The 23458-nt window shown below is 49.8% G+C and overlaps 1 protein-coding gene and 1 long non-coding RNA gene across 3 annotated transcripts in view; one reads left to right on the top strand and one right to left on the bottom strand.

Moving 5' to 3' along the window:
• Positions 1–23458, top strand: part of kirrel1b (kirre like nephrin family adhesion molecule 1b) — a 47149-nt gene that overhangs the window by 8961 nt on the left and 14730 nt on the right. For both annotated transcript variants that reach the window (XM_029131958.3, XM_029131957.3), the window contains exons 2-5: positions 18290–18439; positions 20997–21146; positions 21250–21407; positions 22980–23130. In XM_029131958.3, coding sequence (XP_028987791.1) covers positions 18290–18439; positions 20997–21146; positions 21250–21407; positions 22980–23130 — 609 coding nt within the window. The remainder of the gene's footprint in view (positions 1–18289; positions 18440–20996; positions 21147–21249; positions 21408–22979; positions 23131–23458) is intronic.
• Positions 18038–19945, bottom strand: LOC121201807 (uncharacterized). The gene is made up of 2 exons (XR_008692981.1): positions 19543–19945; positions 18038–18925 (listed from the first exon to the last, which is right to left on the bottom strand). It is a non-coding gene; the product is annotated as an uncharacterized LOC121201807 (long non-coding RNA).

Here is a 23458-nt window from a genome sequence, read left to right as displayed (position 1 = left end):
ACTGAATGTCTTTTTATGGCGAGCGCTGGCCGTAAACACCCTCAGAGCCCGGCTTTCAACAGCAGGTATGCACCGTGCACAGCCCTTAATGATTTACATTTACTGCCTTTCGTGAGGGTAATTATTTTCCAGGAAGTATAGTCATTATAAATGAGCGCGAACACGATCCAGGTTTTCTGCATCAATGGCTGTTTTTCGGATTTAGCTGCAGTTGAGCTCAGACATCAAGCCGGGGTGGAAAATGCTCATAATTTCCTTCTTTTGCATTTATGGATCCTCGTGATGTGATGAATTCATCGCAGCAGATAATGAGGAGAACATAGTCATTTGAGTTCTGGCTGAGCCCACACAGGACAGCTGTCTATTTTAAGCTATAGCTGCTGGCCAGTGAACCATTAGCCTGTTTTACACCGATAGCAAATAGCCATTAGGCATAACTGCGAGCCAGTTAGCCAACAGCCATCTGCCGCACACTGCAATTATGCTGCCTTAAAGTGCTGTTGGAAATATAGTAATTATGAGTTGAGCGTGCATTAATGACCCGGCACAATGACTGGGAAAGGGGGAGTTTTCAATGATACCTTAGGTAACAATCTGTGCCATGACGAGCATGGAAGCTGTATGAATACTGATGGAGTTTATTAGTTGGGTTACTTTTTAAAATGCCCCAAATAAAGAAAAAATACTTTTGTGGCCGCTTCGCTTTTTTAACAGCAGCCTGGAACATTCAACGCGGCTCATGATGAGCTTTTTAAGACGCCGGCGCCGCTTCCGTCTGCTCGCCGCGCTGCGTTCAGTGACAGTGGGCTCATGGAGGCCCCGCTCGCCCGTCGGGTGACTCTCTCCCTGGCAGCGGCGGCCGCTCGCAGTCGGCGCCGCGTTCTGGTCAAGCGACTTGACTCGTTCCGTCACATTCTGCCACGAGCCTTTCTGCTGCCACAATGCTCTGATTAAGTGGTACAATAGTTGCAAATCTGCTGGCGTGTTTGCTGAAGAGTAATTACTAGCGTCTGATAAGCGTTCTGGGGAAGTTTCCCAGCTACATGATTTCCACCGAGGCTTTATCTCAATTGAATGTGATTGTCTTTGCCGAATTGGCTCAGCCATGATCCTGGAAACTGGCCTCGTCTCGCACACATGATAAGACAACAGATTGCCTTGTGCGCCGTCCAACCAAGAATAATGCCGCGAGCTGTAATGATTTACGCCATCCATCAGGGTTCCGCCGCAACTACGTGCCTCCTCCATCACAGAGGAGACGCTAATTGGCCACATGGAAGCGGGCGCGATCCAGCGGCATGCTGGGAGATGAAGAGCGAGGTTTCCCACCTTTTTTTTTTTTTTTTAACGTGCCTTTTGTGCTGTTTCTCCGGGCGTCTGCGTGCGCCGGCCTCACTTCCCCTCTCGTAAGGATCCGTTCGTTTGCGTTGCCATGGTGACGGCATGCTTCCTATATCTCTCCCTATTAACCCCCCCTCACCCTCCTCCTCCACCGCCTCCCCTTCGCTCGCTGGTTTCGGCGTTACCATGGTGACACATGTCTGTCTCATCTGCCGTCTGGCTACCTGTTTCGCACGCGGGTCGGCCTCTCCGTGAGCCTGTCTCCCTCCCTTGTTGTTTTGTCCGCCGCCGGGTGTTTGTGTGCCCTTGGCTCGCCTTCCTTTGTTTACTTTTTGTTTGTTTGTTTGGCTTTTCCTCTTTTGCGTATCGGCGGGACTGTCTGCGCGCGGGCCTGGCCGCGTCCCTGCATCCATCCCTGTCTGTGTTTGCTTTCCGTCTCCCCCGTTTCTCCCCCTTTCTCTCCGGCTGACTGGCCGCCTGTCTGGCCACCAGGCATTCCCACCTCTAATCCCTCCTCTGCTCTTTCTGCACGGCTGCGCTGCTCGGTCGCTCCGCAAACACCAGCCTCCGTTCCCCTTTTTCCTTTTACTCTTTCTCACCCCCTGACTCGTTTGTTTGTTCCCACATCAAAACAGCATGCATTGAATGTCACTGGGAACACGCGGAAAAAAAAACTGTTTTTTTTTTTGCAGACGGCAGCTGTTGCTATGGCAACACAACTTTTGGATTTGCTAGGGAGAGAAAGGGATGAATAGAGGGATAGAATGAAGGACAGGAAAAGGGAAGTGGGGGAGAAACGAAGAAAGAAAACGTCTTTGGGCTGCGTGGTGTATGCTGCCCTCATTTCCTCTCCACACTGTGGGGTTTAATCCAAAATCTGGAGGTTTTTTAGATGAAAATACTACATCACTTGTGGTTAATCAATAATTCTTGAAGTTTTAAAACCTTTATTATTGTTGCCACTTGTTCAAATGTACTGTAATGCTGTCGGTCATCTTATAAGCGTGTGTGCTTGTTTTTTGTGATGAAATCCTCTGCTCTGCCTTTAGGGAACCATTCATTGAAATCTCACCGGTTCTCTGGCTTTGCCTTGTTTTGACCACAAACTATAATCATGTTAAAAAAAGTGAGTGTGAATAGTGTGAATCCTAATGTGGACTGAACCCTCCTCCCCTTTGCCTCCTAACACATTTAGAAAAACCACTTTATTGTAATACGCATTTGAATATTCACGGTAGGCAGGCGGGGGGCGACGGAGGAGACTGGAGCCTTTGGGTATTGATGCAGAGCTGTGGAATTAGCTACGAAACCGCTATTGATTCAAGCTGTGAGGACTGGAATATGAAACACGAGGGGGGAGAGGAAAAGGGCAAAAAGATGTTATCAATGAACTTGGAGGCTGAGCGAGAGAGTGAGGGCGCTTAGTGGAGAAAGAAGAAGGAGAAAAGCCAGATTATCGGTCAGCGGAGAATTGAATTAGGAGGGAGACAGAAGAGTGAGCGAAGAAAGAAAAGCAGATTATGGAGCAACAGAGACGGGGAATGAAAGGCACAGAGTGAGGAAGCTGAAAGGGAGCACGAAGCAAAGAAAGAGGAGAAACACAAAGATCAAATGAACTAAAGAGCGAACAAACGGGGTGAAGAGGTCACGACTGGCTACGAGTGGCACTTTAGCCTGGAGACGCGAGACTCCCCCTCAGGACACTGTTGATGGGAGGACTACACTGACAAATGTCAAAGTTTACGTTTCATCACAGAGGCCGCAGAGAGGAGGGCGGGGGCGGGGGGGCGTGGGAGGGAGGGCGCGGGAGGAAATGCCGCGCATTCCATTAAGTGGCCAGAAAAGAAACCGTGGCGAGAGGAGGACGCGTCAGGAATGAGAGGAAAATACGGGGGACGGAGGGGGGCGCATTAGAGCGGCGCACGTGGAGACGGGGGTCGTGGGGGGGGGGGGGGGGGCGTTAATGAAGTGCTCGATTCATCACCGCACTCCGCCGTGGTCCTGACCTTTGAAAATGGAGTTAGTGTTGGAGCGGGCAGCACTTTACATTCCCGCGGCCTCCGCGTCGGGTCTCAGGTTACGCCGGACCAGCGCTACGGTGTCGCTGCCTCATAAACAACGCCCCGATCCTGAATGATGAGGCCATTAGAAACGGGTGTAGACACTGCCGTTTATTATGGATCAATCCCACATAAACAATTCAGCTGCCATAAAAGCTTATATGTATTGATCTGCAGCTACAGTAAAACGGGCCGCTGCAAACAGACAACTCACTGCTGTGTAAGTAATGCTGTTACAGAGCATTAGTGACAGAAGGACTTAGGATTCCTCATGTTTACGCTCCCTTTAAACTTTACATTATGTCATGACTGACATGTTACTGTGCTCAGACCAGGCTCACTCATCTTAATTTGACTGTACGACTGCACAAATGTTCTTTTTCTGAGCACGGCGTCGGAACATAAAGCGTCAGATCAGAGCTGACACACTGTCCAGTTAGTAATAACACAGCGTAGCTCTGCCGGCAGGGCTTAAACCCAACCATCCGCATGGTTACGACTCGTACTGTTACACAAAGACACGTAGAGGTTATAAATATTCATATTCAAGCCTCAGCGCTAACCACTACACAAACACTAGGCTTGTTTACATCCAGTGTAGATGTTGTTCAAACGCAATGTTAATTGTTTCTCGTGATTGTCGTCATTTAATTCACCAGCCGACTGGAAGCGGTCGGTCGGCTGCGCGTCTCAGACGGAGGAGTTTTTTGTCCGTCCGTCGTCTGTTCACCGCTCACAGAATCACAGAATGCAGGTGCTCTTGGTCCTGAAATCCCCTGAGCCCAAACAAACACAAAGCTGGTAGGAGTTCGAACTCCTACTATTCTCCTACTACTCCATTATAGCTGCTGCTGTCACCGGACACACCGTGGACAGGCTGCCCCTTTATCAGCCAGCAATGTACAATGTACCTGCACGTAGCGCTAGCAGCTAGGCTAACAGGCCCTGAAACGCCTTCCAATTCCCAAAAGCCAAGACGTGCTGGTCTGATCATGAATGTGAATGTGATGGGATTTCTGTCCTCATGGCTTCAATGACGCTGAGCTGTTTCCCACTTGTCTTGACTTTCACAACACCTACACTTTAATCATGTAGTTCTGCTCAAGAGGAAAGAGAAAATAGCTGCTTTCCGTGAGTCAGCCCGAGTCTTGACGGCTCGACCCGACGCCGGCGGTGGGAGCGCGTCCTGACACGCGTTCACCCACGCGCAGCGCCCCCTGCGTCCTGCTCCGCGCCGCCTTGTTTTCCAACCGTTTCTAATTCTGAGGATGAGGCTGAAGTTTTTCTAGATCAAGGCCAAAGGCTTCACTCAGGCTCCAGAGGATGAACCTTGCTCAGCTTCGCTCACTGTTATTTCTGTGCGGTGTTTGAAGAGTAAGGATCGGGTTTTTTTATGATTTAAAGAAAGTTATAGCGAAGAGATTAAAAGTTTGATTGGACTTGATTCAATTCAGTCACTTGTAAAAAAAAAGAAAACGTCTTAAAGTTGGAAAACATCAGAACCGCAGTTTGCAGATAACCTGGTTACAAACATGAAAACTGTATCAAAGCACAGATTGACAGTCAGCTCTCTAAATGATACACGAGTCGTTTTTGGCTGTCGTCTCAGCAGGCGACACCAGCTTCATTTTGTGGCTGTGTGATTTGTGCGCGAGAGGAAAAACAACACAACCTGCCTTTCATTCCCGCGCCTCTGATTGAAGAGTGACGCTCATTGGGGCCACGGGAGGAAGCGAGCTATTTGCGATTCATATCTGGGCTTGTTTGATATGTCGGCGCGTGTGCGTCTGTTTGCTGTATGTGTTTGTAGGTAAACACCGGAGCGGATCCGTGGGAGTCGTAGACGATAGATGAAACGTGGACGTGAGCTCACGCTCCGTCAATGTCGGGTCGACACAGAACCTCATGCTGAGACGTGAAGATCTCACTTCACCTTTTCTGCTCTCACGCTCCGGTCATAATGACTCGTTTGTACAGGATTCTGATCAATTCTGCGTGACTTGTATGTTGGTAATGGACCTTGTCAGGTTCACCACGGAACACATTTACATTCTATTGCTGCTGCTCACAAACATGATTGTAACTACAGCCCAGAATGAGACCAATTGTCTTTTCAGACACTAATGATGCTCTCAAGGCAGCAGGAGACAATTAGGTCTTTTATTCAGATGAACGTTGGAACATACTGCAGCTGGGTAAGGTGTGTGTGTGTGTGTGTGTGTGTGTGTGTGTGTGTGTGTGTGTGTGTGTGTGTGTGTGTGTGTGTGGGCCGCTGACGGTGATGCCTCCCTGCTGACAGTCGTGTGACTGGGATCTCCTCCCTCCAGCCTCCTCCACATCTGCCTTCATGCTTTGTCTAATGACAAACCTTTCGCACTGCGTTTGTGCGTTGCCGTGAACACACGCTGACAGACACACACACACACAACGGTGCCAGGGCCCAACAAAAACACAAAGACGCGGACGCGACATCCGCTGACAGGAGCCTTCGCATGTGTAAAGTGCACGAACGCGCATCGGCCCCACGTCGCCGCGTCTGGAAGCAGAGAGCTGCCTCCAACAAGTGAGTCCTCCACTTCAACTCCACAGAGATCACTTTCATTTCCCTCCTCCCTGCAGCACTCGGTCACAAAAACACGATTTTTCTCACTGATGATTTTAATGGAAAAAAATTCAAATGAAAAATTCATCAGATTCAAAGAGAAGTCCTGGATTTTTTTCTTTATTATTTGAAGAGGTGGAGGGTTTGAGTGTGTGTGTGTGTGTGTGTGTGTGTGTGTGTGTGTGTGTGTGTGTGTGTGTGTGTGTGTAGCGCAGACCCCTGGAGGTTCTAGCGACACGCGACATTAGCAGTGACACAGAAAAGATGCATCGGTTCCATTTCTGGTCGCCAACCACACACACACACACACACACACACACACACACACACACACGCACACACACACACACACACACACACGCACACACACACACCACACGGGACCAGTAACGCTCATATGTCGCTGTTCATAAACACACGCCAGTCGAACACCACCGCCGCTAATGCACTTTCACCTACGCACACACTCCACATCCTGTAGTGTGTGCATCACAGATATATAAGCACACACTTAGCGCCGTGTTCCTGCTCATCGTCGTGGGAGTTCAAACGTTTCGACTCTGAACATTAAAGGAGGAATCGTTACATGTATCTCCTGTTAAAACCGAGTGGAGAAAATCAATTCTGCTTGTCATAACACACACACACACACACACACACACACACACACACACACACACACACAAACACACACACACACACACACACACACACACACACACACACACATGCCATAAAAAAGTGTGTGCACGCTAATGTGGAGGAGCAGAGGTTGACCTCAGGCTACCGGCTAATTAAAACTGTTCCAGAGACATGAGGGAGGAATGGAGGGGGAAGAAACCAGGAGAGGGAGGGAAGTAAAACACAGAAAAATATGAGGGAGTGAAAAGAGAGCCGGAGGGAATGAGGAGAAGACGAGAGGGAACGGCCGGGAGGCAAAGGGAGTATGAGGGAGTTTCTGGGGTTTTTCTGGAGTGAGTTGGATCAGTGTCCTGTTGACCTGAGTTAAATGTGAACCAAACCATGCACACGATGATGGAGCACAATGGGAAGGAGTGAACTCACTAATCATCCGAAATGTCAATACCAGAATCATTGCCTTGTGGGCACGAGTTATTAAGCGGAGAACAAAGAGAAACATGGTTCCGACGCCGTGCCGTGCAGCCGTTTGATGGATGCTGATGTGGAGAGAGAAAAACAAGCCAGGAGGGAGCGGACGCGAGCGAGCTGGTCTGAGGTCAGCAAACGTGCCAACGCGTGAAGAGGAACACGGCGACCCGATGAGAGGAACACGGCCGCCGAGAGAGGAGCCAGCCGCCTTATTCCACGCGCTCGATGTGTGTAATGTTCTAACGTTGCTGATGGGCCTCATCGTGTGCCGCCACCTCCCATGATGCCCTGCAGGACCAGCGCCTGCACATCTGTCTAATGGAGGAGCGCCTCTAATGTTTTCCACTAAAGCTGTATTGAATTCGGCTGAAGTGAGCCGAGAGAGACGGGGCGAGCGAGGGAGCGCGAGCGAAGTGAGAGAGAGAGAGAGAAGAAACGGGCCGTTCATGTTTTATTCACGCAGCAAATATACAATCGATGTCTCTCTATATAATTCATGCTTCATTTTAAATATTTCACTGTCAACAAGGCAATTAGCAGTTTGAGCCGACAGTGTGCTCGTGTAGTTCTTATCACGTGGGGCTTTGTGGTGCTGTGGTTTTGCTTAGCCTTTCACAATCAGTGTGTGTGTGTGTGTGTGCGTGCGTGCGCGTGTGTTTGAAACAAGTCGACCCTGCCAAAAGAGGCTGCTGGATCTGGGCAAAGGAGAGGGTTTGTATCAAGGAAGAGGAGGGGGCAACAAAGGAGGGGAGGAGAAACAGGAGGAGGAGGTGTGTGTGTGTGTGTGTGTGTGTGTGTGTGTGTGTGTGTGTGTGTGTGTGTGTGTGTGTGTGTGTGTGTGTGTGTGTGTGTTTGTGTGTGTGGCTCGGAGGTTCATAGAATGATGAGGAATGAGTGAAAAGCCTCATTAGGCTGAAGTCTGATCTGTTTGTTCTCTCCCCCTATGTCCCACTTACACGTCCCCATGGAACCATTCTGGTGTGTGTGTATTTGTGTGTGTGTGTGTTCATCTGAAACGCAGCGACACAACTTCCAAGAGGAAAAAAAAATGCGCCAAAACAGATCGAGACAAACTGATAAACAGACAGATTGAAATAGACAGAGTGACAGCGAGATGGGGAGAGATGAGAGAGGAGACGCGAGCAGGAGAGGGCACGGAGACAGAGAGAGACGGAGACAGACGGAGAGGAGTTTTAAAAAATTATACCAACGCTAGTGCGAGCGCACGCAGCCACAGCAGCAGCAGCAGCAACACGGTGATTGACAGAGACCGACAGACACGCCTACAGACTGAAAAAAGGATGAGAAGAGAGGGAACGACACCGGGATCCAGAGCCGGATGCAAATGCAAAGAGACAGCAGAGAGACAAACAAAAAGACAGACGGAGCAACACGGCGAGCAACAGTCCCTCGCTGTGCGTGTCCACGTGTGTCCTCGCTTGCTCCGTTTAAATGCTTTGAACAATTGGTGTTGGTTGGGAAGCGGCGTGAAGTCGGCGCGCGGTCGGTGCGACGTCAGCGACAGCTGCGGCTCATGAGAAAAACCCACTTTGTTTGCTCTGCGCGTCGGTGAAGTGGATGGAGGGGCGTGTGTGTGTGGGGGGGGGGGGGGGGGGGTCGCATCCTTCACAGTCGAGTCTCGCAGTTAAGGCCCGTCTGCTCTGAGTGGCTTATTCAGAAGACAGAGTAATGTAATCTGCTTTGGAGCAAATCCAAAGGATCCAGTGTGTGTGTGTGTGTGTGTGTGTGTGTGTGTGTGTGTGTGTGTGTGTGTGTGTGTGTGTGTGTGTGTGTGTGTGCGCGCGTGCGTGCATGCGTGTGTGTGTTGCAGCCCTCATTCAAGTCAAGTCCAAATCACAAGGCTCACAGGGCTTTACAATCTCTACATCATCCTCTATCCTCAGACATTTGGTTTGGATAAAGAAGATCTCCATGAAAAACACTTTGACAGGATCCGTCTTCCGGCCGCACAAACATGTTTTACACGCGGGGAGAAGACAGAAAGTGGGAAAGGCTGGATTTCAGCGCGAGGAGACGTCGCTCAGCGTGCGAACGAGACGGCACGAGCGGAATGTGGCCGACGTAACGCAGGTTGTGCGTCTCCACCGCAGCCGCTCGGCCACATGACGCGTGAATGTGCTGTGGGTCACGGCGCGGAAAGCGCACGTGCCGTAGCAGCTGTATTGATTAGAACTCAAGCGAACCCGTTTCCGTGGGAAATGTGCAGCTGCCGCCGCCGGGACGGAGCGCGGGAGCGAGCGATTCCAGGCCTAATCCTCAACCTATTACCTTAATTCTGCCCCGGCGGCGAATTTTCCTAAGATCGCTTTTAAAAATGCATTCACCTCAAGACAAACTTAATTCTGCGCAATTAGCAGGGCAAAGCCCCGTCAGGAGGGCGAGTGGGTGGAGCCAACGATGCTGCGGAGAGAGAGAGAGAGAGAGAGAGAGAGAGAGCACGCTTTTAGTATCAGTCCAGCTCCTAACGAAGCGTCACGCACTGTCACGCGAGGTGGAAAACGCTCAGGATGCCACGAAAATCCCGATGAGCGCGCGCAGACGCAAGAGGCCCTTTTTTTATTTTTTTTATATATTTCACACTCTTTGCAGTGGCAGGAGCACATCTTCAAAGTTGGAAGCAGCCGAGGTATCTCGCGCTCACATCAGAGAAAATATGATTAATGTTGAATGCTGCGCGGCTGTGAAGTTCTGACAAAAAAGGGGCCTCCGACGCTCCGCTCACGCAGAACGTCACAGAGAGAGGTTTTAACCTGCACACCTCCCTTTTTTACCCGCGGCGAGCGTGAAGCTTGACATTTACATTCAGATTTCCTGCGTCTGGGAAGAAAGCCCAGCTGGTGCTGCTGCATCACCCACTGTGATTCCACTCATGAGGCGCGCGCGTGTCGCTGTTGTTGGACCTCACGCGTCCTCGCGTGTCCCGTTTGCGGCTGATTTTTGGCAGCGAGGCCGTCGCCCTCTCTCCCTTCGCCGTTCCACCTCGCAGCCGCGTCTCATCCCCTCTCGGCTCAGCGGCGCTCACATCACCGATTCTTATTGAAGGGGAAATCGGCCGCTGCCGAGCGAGGTCGTTATTTGGATAATGACTAATCCGCGCCCGCCTTAATTCCATTCCTCTGATCCAGCGTCCAGGTCGGAGTCACAGGATGCGGCTAATGATGTGGCTGCAGTGATGTCTGGGAACGCAGAGGTCTGCAGACGCTTGCTCATGTAGCGTCTCATGAGTTTATGTGACGTATAAGTACTTCTAGCCATGTGTTTTATCGCTCCACACACAAATGGACAGATAGGTTCAATGTTTGTATTTGGATACATAGTAACAATAATAATACATTTTCAAATTTACGAGGTTAAATGATGCAAATTTTAATAATCAGAATTTGATAAACTTCAAATAAACTAATGTAAGTCTTAAACTTAGATTAAGTCTAAGTGTGTTCATGAAATATTGTCACTGTCTAAAAACCTGACGACCCATTGGTTCTGGAAACACACGCTCGCGTTCATCTGTGCACTTAGTCTAATTTTTATCGAATTCGAATGCAACATTCACGGCGTTGACCCACTCACTCATGCACTCACTTTTACATGCACCAAAACACAGACAGACACACACACACACACACACACACACACACACACACACACACACACACACACACACACACACACACACATATCTGCAACTGTGCTCATCTTCTCACATGCTCCGTGCTCATTTGGTGATGGTAATGCTTCCGGACATGTACAGTGTGCTCCAACAGCAGAGGGAGGGCAGTGTGTGTGTGTGTGTGTGTGTGTGTGTGTGTGTGTGTGTGTGTGTGTGTGTGTGTGTGTGTGTATTGAGGCATGTTTCTGTGAGTGCCTATACATGTGTGTACTTACCGAGCTTTAAAAACCAATTAACAGAGCACAGCAGCCCCCCCCCACACACACAAAAAAAACAACTCCCACCCCCTCCTCCTCCAAATGAAGAGGTGAATTAAACATCACCATGACCAGATGGAAAAAAATCAGAGCGGGAAAGAGAGAAGGATGAATAATTGAGGACAGGGGGGATCATAAAAAAGGGGGAAATAAAACTGAAATAAGAGATGAAATGAAATGTAAGAAAGCAGAAGTCAATTAGGGAGGCTGAGAGAGAGCTGCAGGCGGGAGCAGATAGGAAGCGAGGGGAGGGATGGCTGCGTGTGTGTGTGTGTGCATGCGTGCGTGCTTGTACGTTTGCGTGTGTGTGTGTGTGTCTGCGTGTGTATATGCGTGTGTGTGTGTGTGTGTGTGTGTGCGTGCGTGTACGTTTGCGTGTGTGTGTGTTTGTGTGTGTGTCTGCGTGTGTGTGTCTGCGTGTGTGTGTGCGTGTGTGTGTGTGTGTGTGTGTGTGTGTGTGTGTGTGTGTGTGTGTGTGTGTGTGTGTGCGTGTGTGTGTGTGTCTGCGTGTGTGTGTGTGTGTGTGTCTCCTGCCTGTTTTCTGGAGGAAGACTTGAACTAACGCGCCCCAGTTGTGTGAAACCTGCAGCAGGATGATCAGGCTGCGCTGGTGATGAAGGCTCCTCACACGCCGTTCTGCGTGCGCTGTTGTGCGCTGTGAGCCGTCGCGTCGCGCGGCCGTGACAGGCTGTCGTTTCTTCGCGGCCTCCCCTAAAGCCGCTCCCGGTGCTGCTTTAAGGTCGGCTTTGGCAGAAACCCACGCGCGCACGCGTCTCGCGTCAGCTTCTCGCCGAAGGACGGATCAACACACGAGGCAGCAGAGACGAGGATCGAAGGCGCACTAATTAGCCTTTGAGTCGGTGGACGACCCGTCACCTCCTGTTACAGCTCGGTGCTTCTTCCTGTGGCCGTCTATCATCCCACTCGTTTGTACCATCGATCCTATCGAGTTGGATTTGGCATTTTTGACTTGCTATCTGTGGTTCTGTGTTTCGAGAACACGCGTATGATCTGCATTAGACTCTGGCTCCACGTTTATTCAAACTTAAGTTGTGGCCAATTCACTTTTTAGGTTCTAGGATTACACTTTTTATTGCCAGGGTCTTGGTTTGACTCTCTTAGACTCATGTAAATAAAAGAGTTCTTTATGCAGAGAGGAAAGCTGTGTTTGTATCCCTTCATGTTATCTTGACTAGCGAGCATAATTGAGTACATTGTGTGTGATTGAGTACATTTTCTTCCAGCCTCTGCCTCCGTTCAGTGTTTGTGCTCCTGAAGCTCTGCTGCTGTTCTCTCTCTCTACTGTAACGCTGAGACGGAGCCGGTGCCGTATTAGATTGTGTTCCTGCATCTACACATCAGTAATTGCCGCTGGATGAGGTGGTGTGTGTGTGTGTGTGTGTGTGTGTGTGTGTGTGTGTGTGTGTGTGTGTGTGTGTGTGTGTGTGTGTGTGTGTGTGGCTCTCCTGTGGTTGGCGTCACGCTGCTCCTCTGTTCGCCTGGAAGTGTTTGTGAGGGGAAATAAAAGCGGCGTTGGGCGGAGACGCTGCGCGGGGCCTGGACTCTCGAGGGCCGAGCTCTGATCCTCGGGTGCGTCTTCCTGCGCCCGTCGTCCACGCGTCTCCTCTCGTGTTCGTCTCTGTCAGCTGGGCCCTCGTGCGTTCGCTCCGGGGACGTGAACGCAGCACGAGCCATATTTCAAAAGCATCAAAATAAACAAGGCAGCGGTAAACACGCGGTCCCACGGGAATGAAGCGCCTGTCCCTCAGGGGTGATGAGAAGCAAACGGGGCCCTGCATCCTGACCTTTGTTGGCAAATGACCGCGGGGACGTACGGCTTCGTAATGTGACACGAAACTCCGATTGCTGCGCTGTGATAACTCTGTGTGTGCGTCTTCAAACCTCGCTGCGGAGCTAAATGGGCCGCGAACGTCTTCCCGCGACGAACGCAGCAGAACTATTCCAACCGCCAGCGACAATTAATGAATTCATCAAGGCGCATTAAACAGCGCTTGCGTGTTGTTCCCGCATACGCGATGAGCCCATGACATATTTATCTCGTATTGTCGAGGCACCTGCGAGTGAAATACAGCCCCGAGATGCTCCGCGGTGACGTTCCCCGCGATCGTCGCTGATAAAGCTGCAGATACATTTGTATGTTAATGCTCCTGCGCCGCTACTGTACGGCGTTAGTTCAGATTAATGTCAACAATAACCATCATGCTCGCGATCATAAGGGGACATAAATGCGTGACTGGGTGTCACAGCTCGATGCCGGATGACGCGAGAATCAGCGTTTGTCTGGAGAGCCTCATCCCGGCTGCACCCCCCCCCCCCCCCCCCCCCCCCCCCCCCCCCCCCCCCCGCGCTCAGCAAATGATGGTAGCGTCTCTTTATGCAGCGCGCGACCTGTAAAAACCAGGGTGAATTAAAGCTACAATATGCAGCTTTAAGGAATCAACACTCCACTCCACTCCATAAATTCTGCCTCCCGCGCTGCCGCTCTGCCGACTGCCGGGCTCCGCGCCGCCGTCTCGTATTAGTCAATATGAAATTACGGTTCAGTAAATAAAAACCTACAGACTCACCAGTTGAGCGGTGGAAAATCTGTGCGCTGCAGCCACTTCAGCGAGTCTGGGTCACAGCTTCTCAGAGCATAGAAATAATATTCAAAGGAAGTTAAATCCGACGATGCCTGGAATAATTGAATCAAAGCTGGTGTGTGGGGCCGACGCACGACTCCGGGTGACTTAAACTTGACCTAGTGCGCTTATGTTTGTTAGTGGGTCAATGGCCAGGGCCAAAGACGACCCAGCCACTTGTGCTCCACTCACTTCCACAACCCACAGGTAAAAAGTATAATAAAATAGTAAATAAACATCTTAGAATGATCTTAAGTCTCCTTTTTGTAGGTTTCAGCCTTTCTGCCCTTTCGCTCTCCGTCCTCTGTTTCCTTCTCGTGTGAATCACCTTCACGTTACTTTGCCGTCCACGCTTTGCCCTTTGCTGCCTTTTCAGAAAAGGCAAATGTATGCGCATGGCATACACGATGCAGCGGCGACGGAGATGCATGCAGGCATGCATGTAAACACGGACAATGCTCCTGCTCCACGTGCACTCCCCTCGCTCGCAGTGGGGCGGTGTGCGGTGGCTGAAATGGGAGCGAGCCGCGGCCTGGAGGCAGATCTGGGACGTGAATGCGAGCAGGGGGTCAGCGTGGCACTTTCTGGGGGCGGGGGTTGGAGGGATGAAGGCTTCAGGGAGTGGAGGACTGAAGTTTAGGGTTACTTTCCTCACAAACCCTCTATTCATATCTACACAGGAATGTCTTCCTTTGGAGGAAATTGCATTTGGCCTCTGGCGGCCATGTTGGAGGTCCTGAGCTCACTGGGGTGATGCATTCCTCAGTCAATACTGCGACCACGTCTGATAAGTTGACAAGATGTCAGGGCACATCTAACATTGAATTTTCATATGGTCTTCTTGTGTAATAGTTAAGTTATGATGTGAGTGAGAAGCACTTTGCTGCTGAGGACACACAAGGACGACGAGCTGAATGGTTCATTTCTAGATTCCTGTCAGGCGCACGCCATCGATTCCTTTGTGTTACTTCTGTCTGACTCTGTCAAAACCTTGGGAATTAATTTCATGCGTCTCGCTGATGATCTGCCACCGGCGGACGGGCGGAGCCGACGTACATCGACTTCTGCTGGATCCGTGCATGAAACGGTCCTTTAAGCAAAATCAAGCAGCCGATTAATAACGGGCGCTCGTCTGGGAGGAGCGCAGGCGGAAGCGACAGGATGTTACGCGGTTTGAAAGTCAACAAAGGGAGCGGATGGGTCCACAAAGTGTTTGACTTTGACCAGGGAGCTCTGTCCTTTGGCTGAGTGTCAAATCACGCAATATAAACCTGATCTGTCCAACAGGGGCAATAAATCAGCCAAACGCAGAACAGACGTTATTAGGAATAATATGTTTGGACACTGAGGCTGTAATTGAGAAGCTCTGCCTTTTGAACTGGTGGGTGATTATGCAGATATACCTGACGGGATCCCTCAGGGTAATGACGCAGGAAGGTGAGGATGAAGAGGAGGAATTGCAGATGAAAGAGGAACGATACAAAGAGGAAAAGAGGTGGGAAGAATAGGAAAGAAAGTGAAAGATGACAGAGGGGACAGGAGGGAGGAACGAAGGGAGACGGGGGATTCAAAAATGGAGGCGGGCTGTGTGTGTGTGTGTGTGTGTGTGTGTGTGTGCGTGCGTGCATGCGTGCGTGTGTGCGTGCGTGTGTGGGTGCGTGCGTGCGTGCGCGTGCGTGCGTGCGTGCGTGCGCGTGCGTGTGCGTGCATGCGTGCATGTATGCGTGTGCATGTGTGTGTGTGCGTGCGTGTGTGTGTGCGTGTGTTTCCCGTTGGGTTAATTACATCTCTGTTCTCTGTCAGTGCGGCTCTCTCCTCTGCAGACTGAGTCCCTGCTGCCGGCTGACAGGCATCGCACACGCACACGTCTTCATGACACGCACCCCAACGTCATCGCGGGACGCGCACCCCCGTGAACGCGCTCCAACATCACGACGCGCGGGCGCAGGCGCTCTCAGAGACGGCCCCCGCTTCCTGTCACCGCGTCCATGTGACACGCGAGCGTCTGCAGCTCAACCCTCTGTCCCACGAGAACACGTGTTGTTCGTTACAGAGTTCTACATGAAGCAGACGGCCCCGACTCGTAAAAGTTGTTAATTTTGCATAAATCATGCATAACATGACCGACATGCAAATCATTCATGTCAGCGGGATATCGTATCTCTACAGCTGCTGCTGCTTCTTCTTCTTTGTCTTCTTCACCTGAGTGGAGAACCAGAGGACACAGTTTACCTGTAAAAGGCCCCTTTAGTGACAGTAGAACCTGCAGTGCCTGTAGCCATCGTCCACCACTGATCACTAACGTGTCTGATCCCAGAGCATCCTCCATGAAACACACCACATCTGGTTACATGACTTGTACCGTACTCTGTACTCAGAACACAGAAAATGTCTTTTTCCTCCTTAAGCTTCAGATTCTACTGCTTTCTCTTCTCCAGTCTGTATTTGACTTCTGGCTTTGAAAAATCCAATTAGCATTTTTCCTATTTTAGAAAATACCAAATTTAGACTTAATCTCTTTTATTGTCGTGTGTTCTGAAATATTCAGTGCTGAATTTTTTGGCTAGCTGTTGATCAGAATGCTTTTAAATGAAGAAGCATGAACTTGTGCTGAACCTTCAGTTACGGTTTGAGAGCAGCTGTTGTTTAAAGGTGCCTTGTTGCTGCTGGTCTTTGCACACATTGTATGATTTCTACATTTGTTTATGATTTATTAAACTAAACGGTGAGAATGCAGGAATCAAATCTGTAACGACCCAGAAATCCTCCTTAATGTTACTCACAGGACTGAGTCACTTATTGGATCACTGCTGTAAAATGAGGTTCAGACACTAATTAAATCCAAAGGTTGATCAGCGGTTTGATCCTTAAGGTGTGTGGAGACGTGATTATTATTATTATTATTATTATTATTATTATTATTATTGTTGCGTGTGGTTTCAGCTGGTGGTTTTTTTGGCCAGTTCTTATGGGAAAAAACTTAAAAGCAAGATCATACTGTAAATGAGGTTTTTTCTTCACAGAGGATGCTGACCCGGGAGCTAGGACAGCAACTACTGGGCCCCTGCAAAATTAGAAATAACATTTCATCACCACATCTATATTCTACAAGCGGCCAGACGAGAAAAAACAACACAACAGCAGCTGCTAGTGGGCTTTTCCCTTTAACTTCAAACAGATCGCACAGTGACTGCAGTTGTCTTCTTGATGCAGTATTCACAGGGAAAGTTGATGAAACATCAAAGTGTCTTTTGTGAAGTGCGATGAGTCCCGCGTTCAATAAAGGCGGCTTGCACACAAATAACATGACAGGTCGTGTAATCCCCCTCACAAATCAGCAAATCTCCCGCTTGTTTGCACCTTTGTGGTTGAATCCCACTGAGACGTGTCCCTCAGAGCCACGGCTCGCTTTATTAACCAGTTTTTGCCTTAATTAGCTAATAGGATTGTTTTAACCATAATCCAAGAACAGAATAGCCCGCGGGAAGACAAACACCAGCTCTGTGGACGAGTTTGTGTGTGTGTGTGTGCAGCTCAGTGTGCATGAATGACTCAATGATGTGTGTGTGTGTGTGTGTGTGTGTGTGTGTGTGTGTGTGTGTGTGTGTGTGTGTGTGTGTGTGTGTGTGTGTGTGTGTGTGTGTGTGCTGCACATATGTTGCACGAGCTTCTGTTTATGCACGACTCAGTGCTCATGCGCGTGCGCATCCTTCCGAGGCGCCGCGCTCCTCTCTTCTTCTCTTCCTTAATTAACGCGCCTTCTCGCAAGAGTTTCTCTGGAATGTGAAATCATTTTACCTGATGATGCAAACAGCTGAAAACAGCGGCGGGTGAGTGCCTCGCCTCCTCACCTGACACTCTCCCTTTATGCGAGAGCGTTAATGCGTGCCTGCGCTGCACTCGTAGTTTTTATATCTGTGTATTTCAGCTGCGCTGCAGCGGCCAAAAGGCTTATTTTGCTGGAGGAAATGTGTGTGTGTAAGCAAAATCCTTTGTACTGAGTGATGAAAAAAAGACGAGGCTGTATCACTGCTTAGCGATGATGTTCTTGCTCAAGCATGCGGCCACACCACACACACACACTCACACACACACACACACACACACACCCACACACACACACACACACACACACACACACACACACACACACACACACACACACACACACACACAAGCCTCAGTGTAGTCCAGGGAACAGATCAAATCGGGGGCAAGAAAAAGAAGGAACAGAGGCAGAAGTCACAGAGGAGCAACTGAGCTCTGTGTCCAGCTGAGAACTGAAATTAATATGACTTTATGAAATCTAATCCGTGTATCTGCACTAAGCCAGCTCAGTTTAACCCTTTATTGCCCCGTAAGGGAGTTCAGTCGATGTTCATAATCCAACACACACGGTAAAAAACAGCATATACACAATAATACATAATAACTTAGGTCAACAGTCTCCACATGGACAAGCACGAGTCGATAAGAGCAGACAGGGACAGTATAGGTCGATACAGTGCGATAAAAGGTGGCAGCTCTTGGCCGGGTCACGGTGAGACGGATTTAAAATTGATTCCTCCTCCGTCCTTCTGTTGCAGTGCGGTGCGTTCGCTTCTCCCAGGAGCCGGCCGACCAGTCGGTGGTGCTCGGGGAGCGCGTGGTGCTGTCCTGCGTGGTCTTCAACTACAGCGGCATCGTGCAGTGGACCAAGGACGGCCTGGCGCTGGGCATCGGCGAGGGGCTCCGAGGTGAGAGACGCCGGGGAGGCCCCGACAGCCTCACAGAGCGGTGGAGAGGGGTCGAACTCGGCCACGGGTCAGAGATCACTTACTGTTAGTACAAAGACGCGGAAGCGTCCAGAGTCAAAGGGTCAAAGCTCAGGAAACGGGCCGAGAAGAATTTCAGAATAAAAGCGGGTGAAGATCCTGCTTGACCTCAGTTCGTCTGAGCGGCAGCGGCCTGTTGAATGTTGGCGCTGACGCGAGTGAAGCGAGAGGTTCCCTTCAGGTTTCCATGTAGTTAAGGTGAAAAAATGAAGAAATCAATAAAAATATAGTTGAAAGAAAGTGTCGCCGGCCAAGCCGAGGTGCACAGACACTACAGACCCTTCTAGTCGTTAGTGTCGCGCATCTGCTCTTTATTTATGGACCTGTCAAAACCAAAGGCGGGACATTAATTGATTGTCTTCATTGTTTTACAGTTCCTGTTCCTGCCTTCAAAGGGGCTTTTATTACCTGCATGAACACAAAAAGGGTTAAATGATGCAGATCGTGTTCAGGTCGATTTAATGGAAATGAAAAGGCTGTCATGTGTCTCTCTCTCTCTCTCCTCCTGCCGCTCCTCCGTCTTTTCGAGCACAGCTCCATCATCCCTCGCTTTATGCGTTTCCCAGATCCCCTCCATTGCTCTCCATCCCTTCCTCCTCCCTCTCTTTCTCTCCCTGTCTGTTGCTAATGCTCCCTTTGTCCTTCGCCTCTTTGTTCTGAACACGCCGGTGTTTGATAAACATGTTGTCTCCTTTGTCGTGGCGCTTTTCAAGCATCTATCATCGCTCTCGGTCCATTTTTCCATCCTTAAAATGTCTGCGCTGCCATTCATCCCTTCATCCGTCCTCCTTTCATGTCTCAGTCTTTCTTTTGTGCGCCGTGTGTGCAGACTAACTCATGTCGTGTGTGTGGGAGTCTGGAAGTTGTGAATATTTGCGCCAGCAGACAGAATAAACGAGTTCGGATCTAACACCGGGCTGCTGCTGCTGCTGCGTGAAACGCGACGCATAAGTGGCTGTTGTTGTGCGCCCTCTATGATTTCATACAGATGCTGATCACAGTGTGGGCGAGCAGTAAATTCCTACCTGCAGTTTGCACGCCCACGCGCACTCGGGAGATCTGCCCATTCACCCGCAAAACGCTTTCTCCACGTTACATCACGTAGCCGCTGCTGTAAATACGGAGCACACGGTGCGGCGTTTACATGCGGCGCCCGGAGACAAACACTCATCTACTCCACCTGCAGCCTCCAGTCGCGGCACTTCATTGTTTGTCCCCCAGCCTCCTCTTCCTCCTCCTCCTCCTCCTCCTCCTCCCTGGGGTGATTTCACCTCTGTGGTTGCTACGCTGCGAGGTGCACGAGTGGATGATGTAATCTCCACTAATACTTTTCCTTCCTCCTCGCGCTGCACCCCGACTGCCTGCCTGCCTGCGTTTGCCATCTGAATCCATGATGTCATGTTAGGATTGGGCACGGAGGATCAATGAGTGCCCCCTAGTGGGACGTCATGCTCGATTATGTCTTTGTCAGAGAGGCGAGGGTTCAAACAGAGAGGAGAGGCCGGGGCTGAGAGCGGGAACGGCACTGGCTGCACCGCCGTTTTTGTCTGATGCAGAAACGATCGTCCGTGTGAAAAACCTCCTGTCACTTCCTTTTTGGTTTGGTTTTGAGGCATAGGGTGTTGTTTTAAATGAATGGTTTCTTGATTCTCGCTCAGACTTTTTTAAGGAGAGCATCTCAGGGTTGATTCCTTTACTGGACTGAGCTGCCTCTTAACTAGGAGCCTGTTGGTGATTGACAGGTTTCATCAGTTCCTATTTCACATTAGTTCATATCTACAGTAGAAGTGAGTTGGATTTTCTCTTCTCACTCATTCTGAACTGGCGTTAGCCTGAATAAACCACAGAAGAGCTTGTTACCAGCTTCCACGGGGCTCTAAAATCTGTTTGAATTGTCGCTTTCCAATGATGATGATTCCCCATGAATCACCAAACGCATAATATAGGTTGTATCGGAGCATTACTACTGTCACTCACAATGAAGATGAAGAATTCCGTCCACCGCACGTCGAGCCGAAGGAAGCGTTATTGTGATGACTCAAGACTAATAGCAGCCGCTGCCTTCATGCCAACAATCATTTTGTTTTCCAGGTGGTGCACTATTTTTAAAACGGCAGTGCTGGAGTTCATTTTCTAAACCCGACAGGCTGTTTCCAACCTGCAGATAAATCATAGGATGATGCATCCTGATGCAGAAATGCCAAGCGCATGAATCACAAGGGGACTTTTCCACTGGCTGTCTCTCAGTCGTCATGATCTAACGGCAAACCCGGTGTGTGTGTGTGTGTGTGTGTGTGTGTGTGTGTGTGTGTGTGTGTGTGTGTGTGTGTGTGTGTGTGTGTGTGTGTGTGTGTGCGTGCGTGCGTGCGTGCGTGTGTGTGTGTGTGTGTGTGTGTGCGTGCGTGCGTGCATGTGTGCGTGTGTGTGTGTGTGTGTGTGTGTGTGTGTGTGTGCGTGTGTGTGTGTGTGTGTCCCGCAGCATGGCCCAGGTACCGTGTCCTGCGGGCCCTGGACATTGGCCAGTACAACTTAGAGATCTCCCACGCGGAGCTGTCTGATGACTCGCTGTATGAGTGTCAGGCCACCGAGGCCGCCCTGCGCTCCAGGAGGGCCAAACTCAACGTACTCAGTGAGTGAAGCGGCTGCAGGGGTCAGATGTCAGTCCATTAAGTAACAAAGTCACAACAGAATAAACCAGTCTTTGAAATTGTTGCCCTGCGTCTCTCCTCCAGTCCCACCTGAGGACCCGGTGGTGGAGGGGTCTCCGGAGCTCCTGCTGATGGCTGGGACTGCATTCAACCTGACCTGCATGACCCGCGGAGCCAAGCCTGCAGCTCACATCCAGTGGACCAAGGACGGAGTCCCCGTGGAGGGAGCCTACCAGTCTACGGTCAGTGACAGCACCACTAGCTACTCTAAACCATCAGGATTTCATTAGTAGAACCAAATCTGCAAATGCGAAGAAGTCCTTCTAGTGCACTTTTCAGTCCTCGCACTGCGCTCCTCGATAACATCAAGCCTCTGTCTGATTGTTTGCTTATGTGCTTTTTGCTGTGGGCGCTGAAAAGAGGAATTACAGTGCACTTCAGCGCATGGAGCACCCTCGGAGCTCTAGATCAAGAAAATGCAGCGTGCGGTTCTTTCAGCATAGTAAACAAAGTAGCTACAGGACCATATTTATTAAGTAATGCTTTCAAATGCTTACAAATTGCAGAGTCAGACCTGCTAAACAGTGGGCAGCAGCGTTTTGAGGCTTGGATTTTAAAGGTTCCGTTCCGCTCAAATCAATCACCTGGTTTATGATGCACACCGCTCACATTGAGCCCATTTAGTCCATCAGAGAGCACACATCGGCGTCACTTAGCCGGTGAATCCCTAAAAGTCCTTCCTTTCACCTGGTTGCAACGCAGCAACTGCTTGGACAAAACAAATGATGCTTCAACATTAGAACGTCCCGCGAAGTGATCCATCTTTAACAAATGTCTTTTTCTAAGCCGCCATTTGTTTTACTCAGACAAGGATGCAACTTAAAGGATTATCTGCTCCATTTGTTTCTTTCTAAGCCTCCTCTGGTCAGTTGGATAGCATCTCCCCTGCCAGCTTTTATTGATGTGGTCACTGTGCCGAGTTCGTGCGATGCGCGGAGACCAAACTCAATACTGCGCTAGCATTTGCACACACAGTGCATCTACATACTTAAATGTAGTCCAGAGAAGCCAAACACTGCTGTTTGTCCCACAGTGAGTGTTGGCGCGTCGTCGCGTGAGTGTTAATGATGGATCTCTGGGAGGGGACGAGTGATGTAAACAGACGAGATGCAGGGAAAAGCTGCTGGATTTACTCACGACTGAGACAAGCAGGATTAAAACAGTCCAGTTCTTCCTTATACAGTTTCTTAATACATTGTCTTATATCAATAATAATAATATAATATATAATAACAGCAGGTGACACGCGTGAGTTGTTGACTACGATGTACTTTGCACCCTCTTCCTCACACATCCACCCCCCCGTCCTGTATATATCCCCCCAAACACGCATCCGTGCTAGAAAGTGCTGTGATATGTGCGAGACCGCGCTCACACATGCTCACTGGGGGGTTGGTTGAGCATCGAACGGCGTCTGACACGTATCGAACACAGATGTTCCTCCGTCTCCTGCAGCCACACACGCTCATGCATATTACATGCTGCTCTTACTCCTGCCTAAGCAGGCATCTTTAAACAAACACAGTTGGATCCAGGAGACTGGATCCTGGATCCAACTGAAACAATGTGCAGAGGAACATTTAAGCCTATTGAGGTCTGCTTGTTATTAACCGGGCCAACATTAAATGTCAGCACTATAAAGTAGGAGAACATCCATTTTTAAAATGTGTCTCTGTTCAAATTCCAGGATGCTTTCTCGTTTTTCATTCTACTGCTTCTTCTTCTCCTTCTTCTTATTCTTCCTTTATTAACAGGAAGTGCTGCCGGACAGGAAGAGGGTCACGACCAGGAGCTACCTGCCCATCACCCCCGTCGACACTGACAGCGGCTCCAACTTCAGCTGCGTGGCAACCAACCCAGCCGTGCCCATGGGCAAACGAGCCAACATCTACCTTAACGTGCACCGTGAGTTGGTCTTTTGATTTCCGTAGCTGCAGACGAAGGGTTGACCTGTTTGTTTGTATGGACTTAACGCTCCTTCCTCTGATAGTCAGACGCCAGCGATGCAGGTGTGAGAATGTAAACATCACCAAATCCAATTACTAGGCATTTTTCTCATACTGTAATTATCAGCTAATCATTTTAAAATCTGGACATGACCCATCTTCGATTTTCTCCCCTGCTCACATTGTCTTGGCACCGACTTTAAGAGTTGTGCTTCTAAAGCAGTTCAGCAGGTTTATTTTGCGAAGCATCTAGAAAAGGTTTTGCGCTTAAAAGGATTTCAGTCATT

This window comes from Betta splendens, chromosome 17 (genome assembly GCF_900634795.4).
Source record: "Betta splendens chromosome 17, fBetSpl5.4, whole genome shotgun sequence".
NCBI classification, from domain to species: Eukaryota; Metazoa; Chordata; class Actinopteri; order Anabantiformes; family Osphronemidae; genus Betta; species Betta splendens.
Note: the sequence above shows the minus strand (reverse complement) of the source record. Positions and strands in the feature narration are given on the sequence as shown.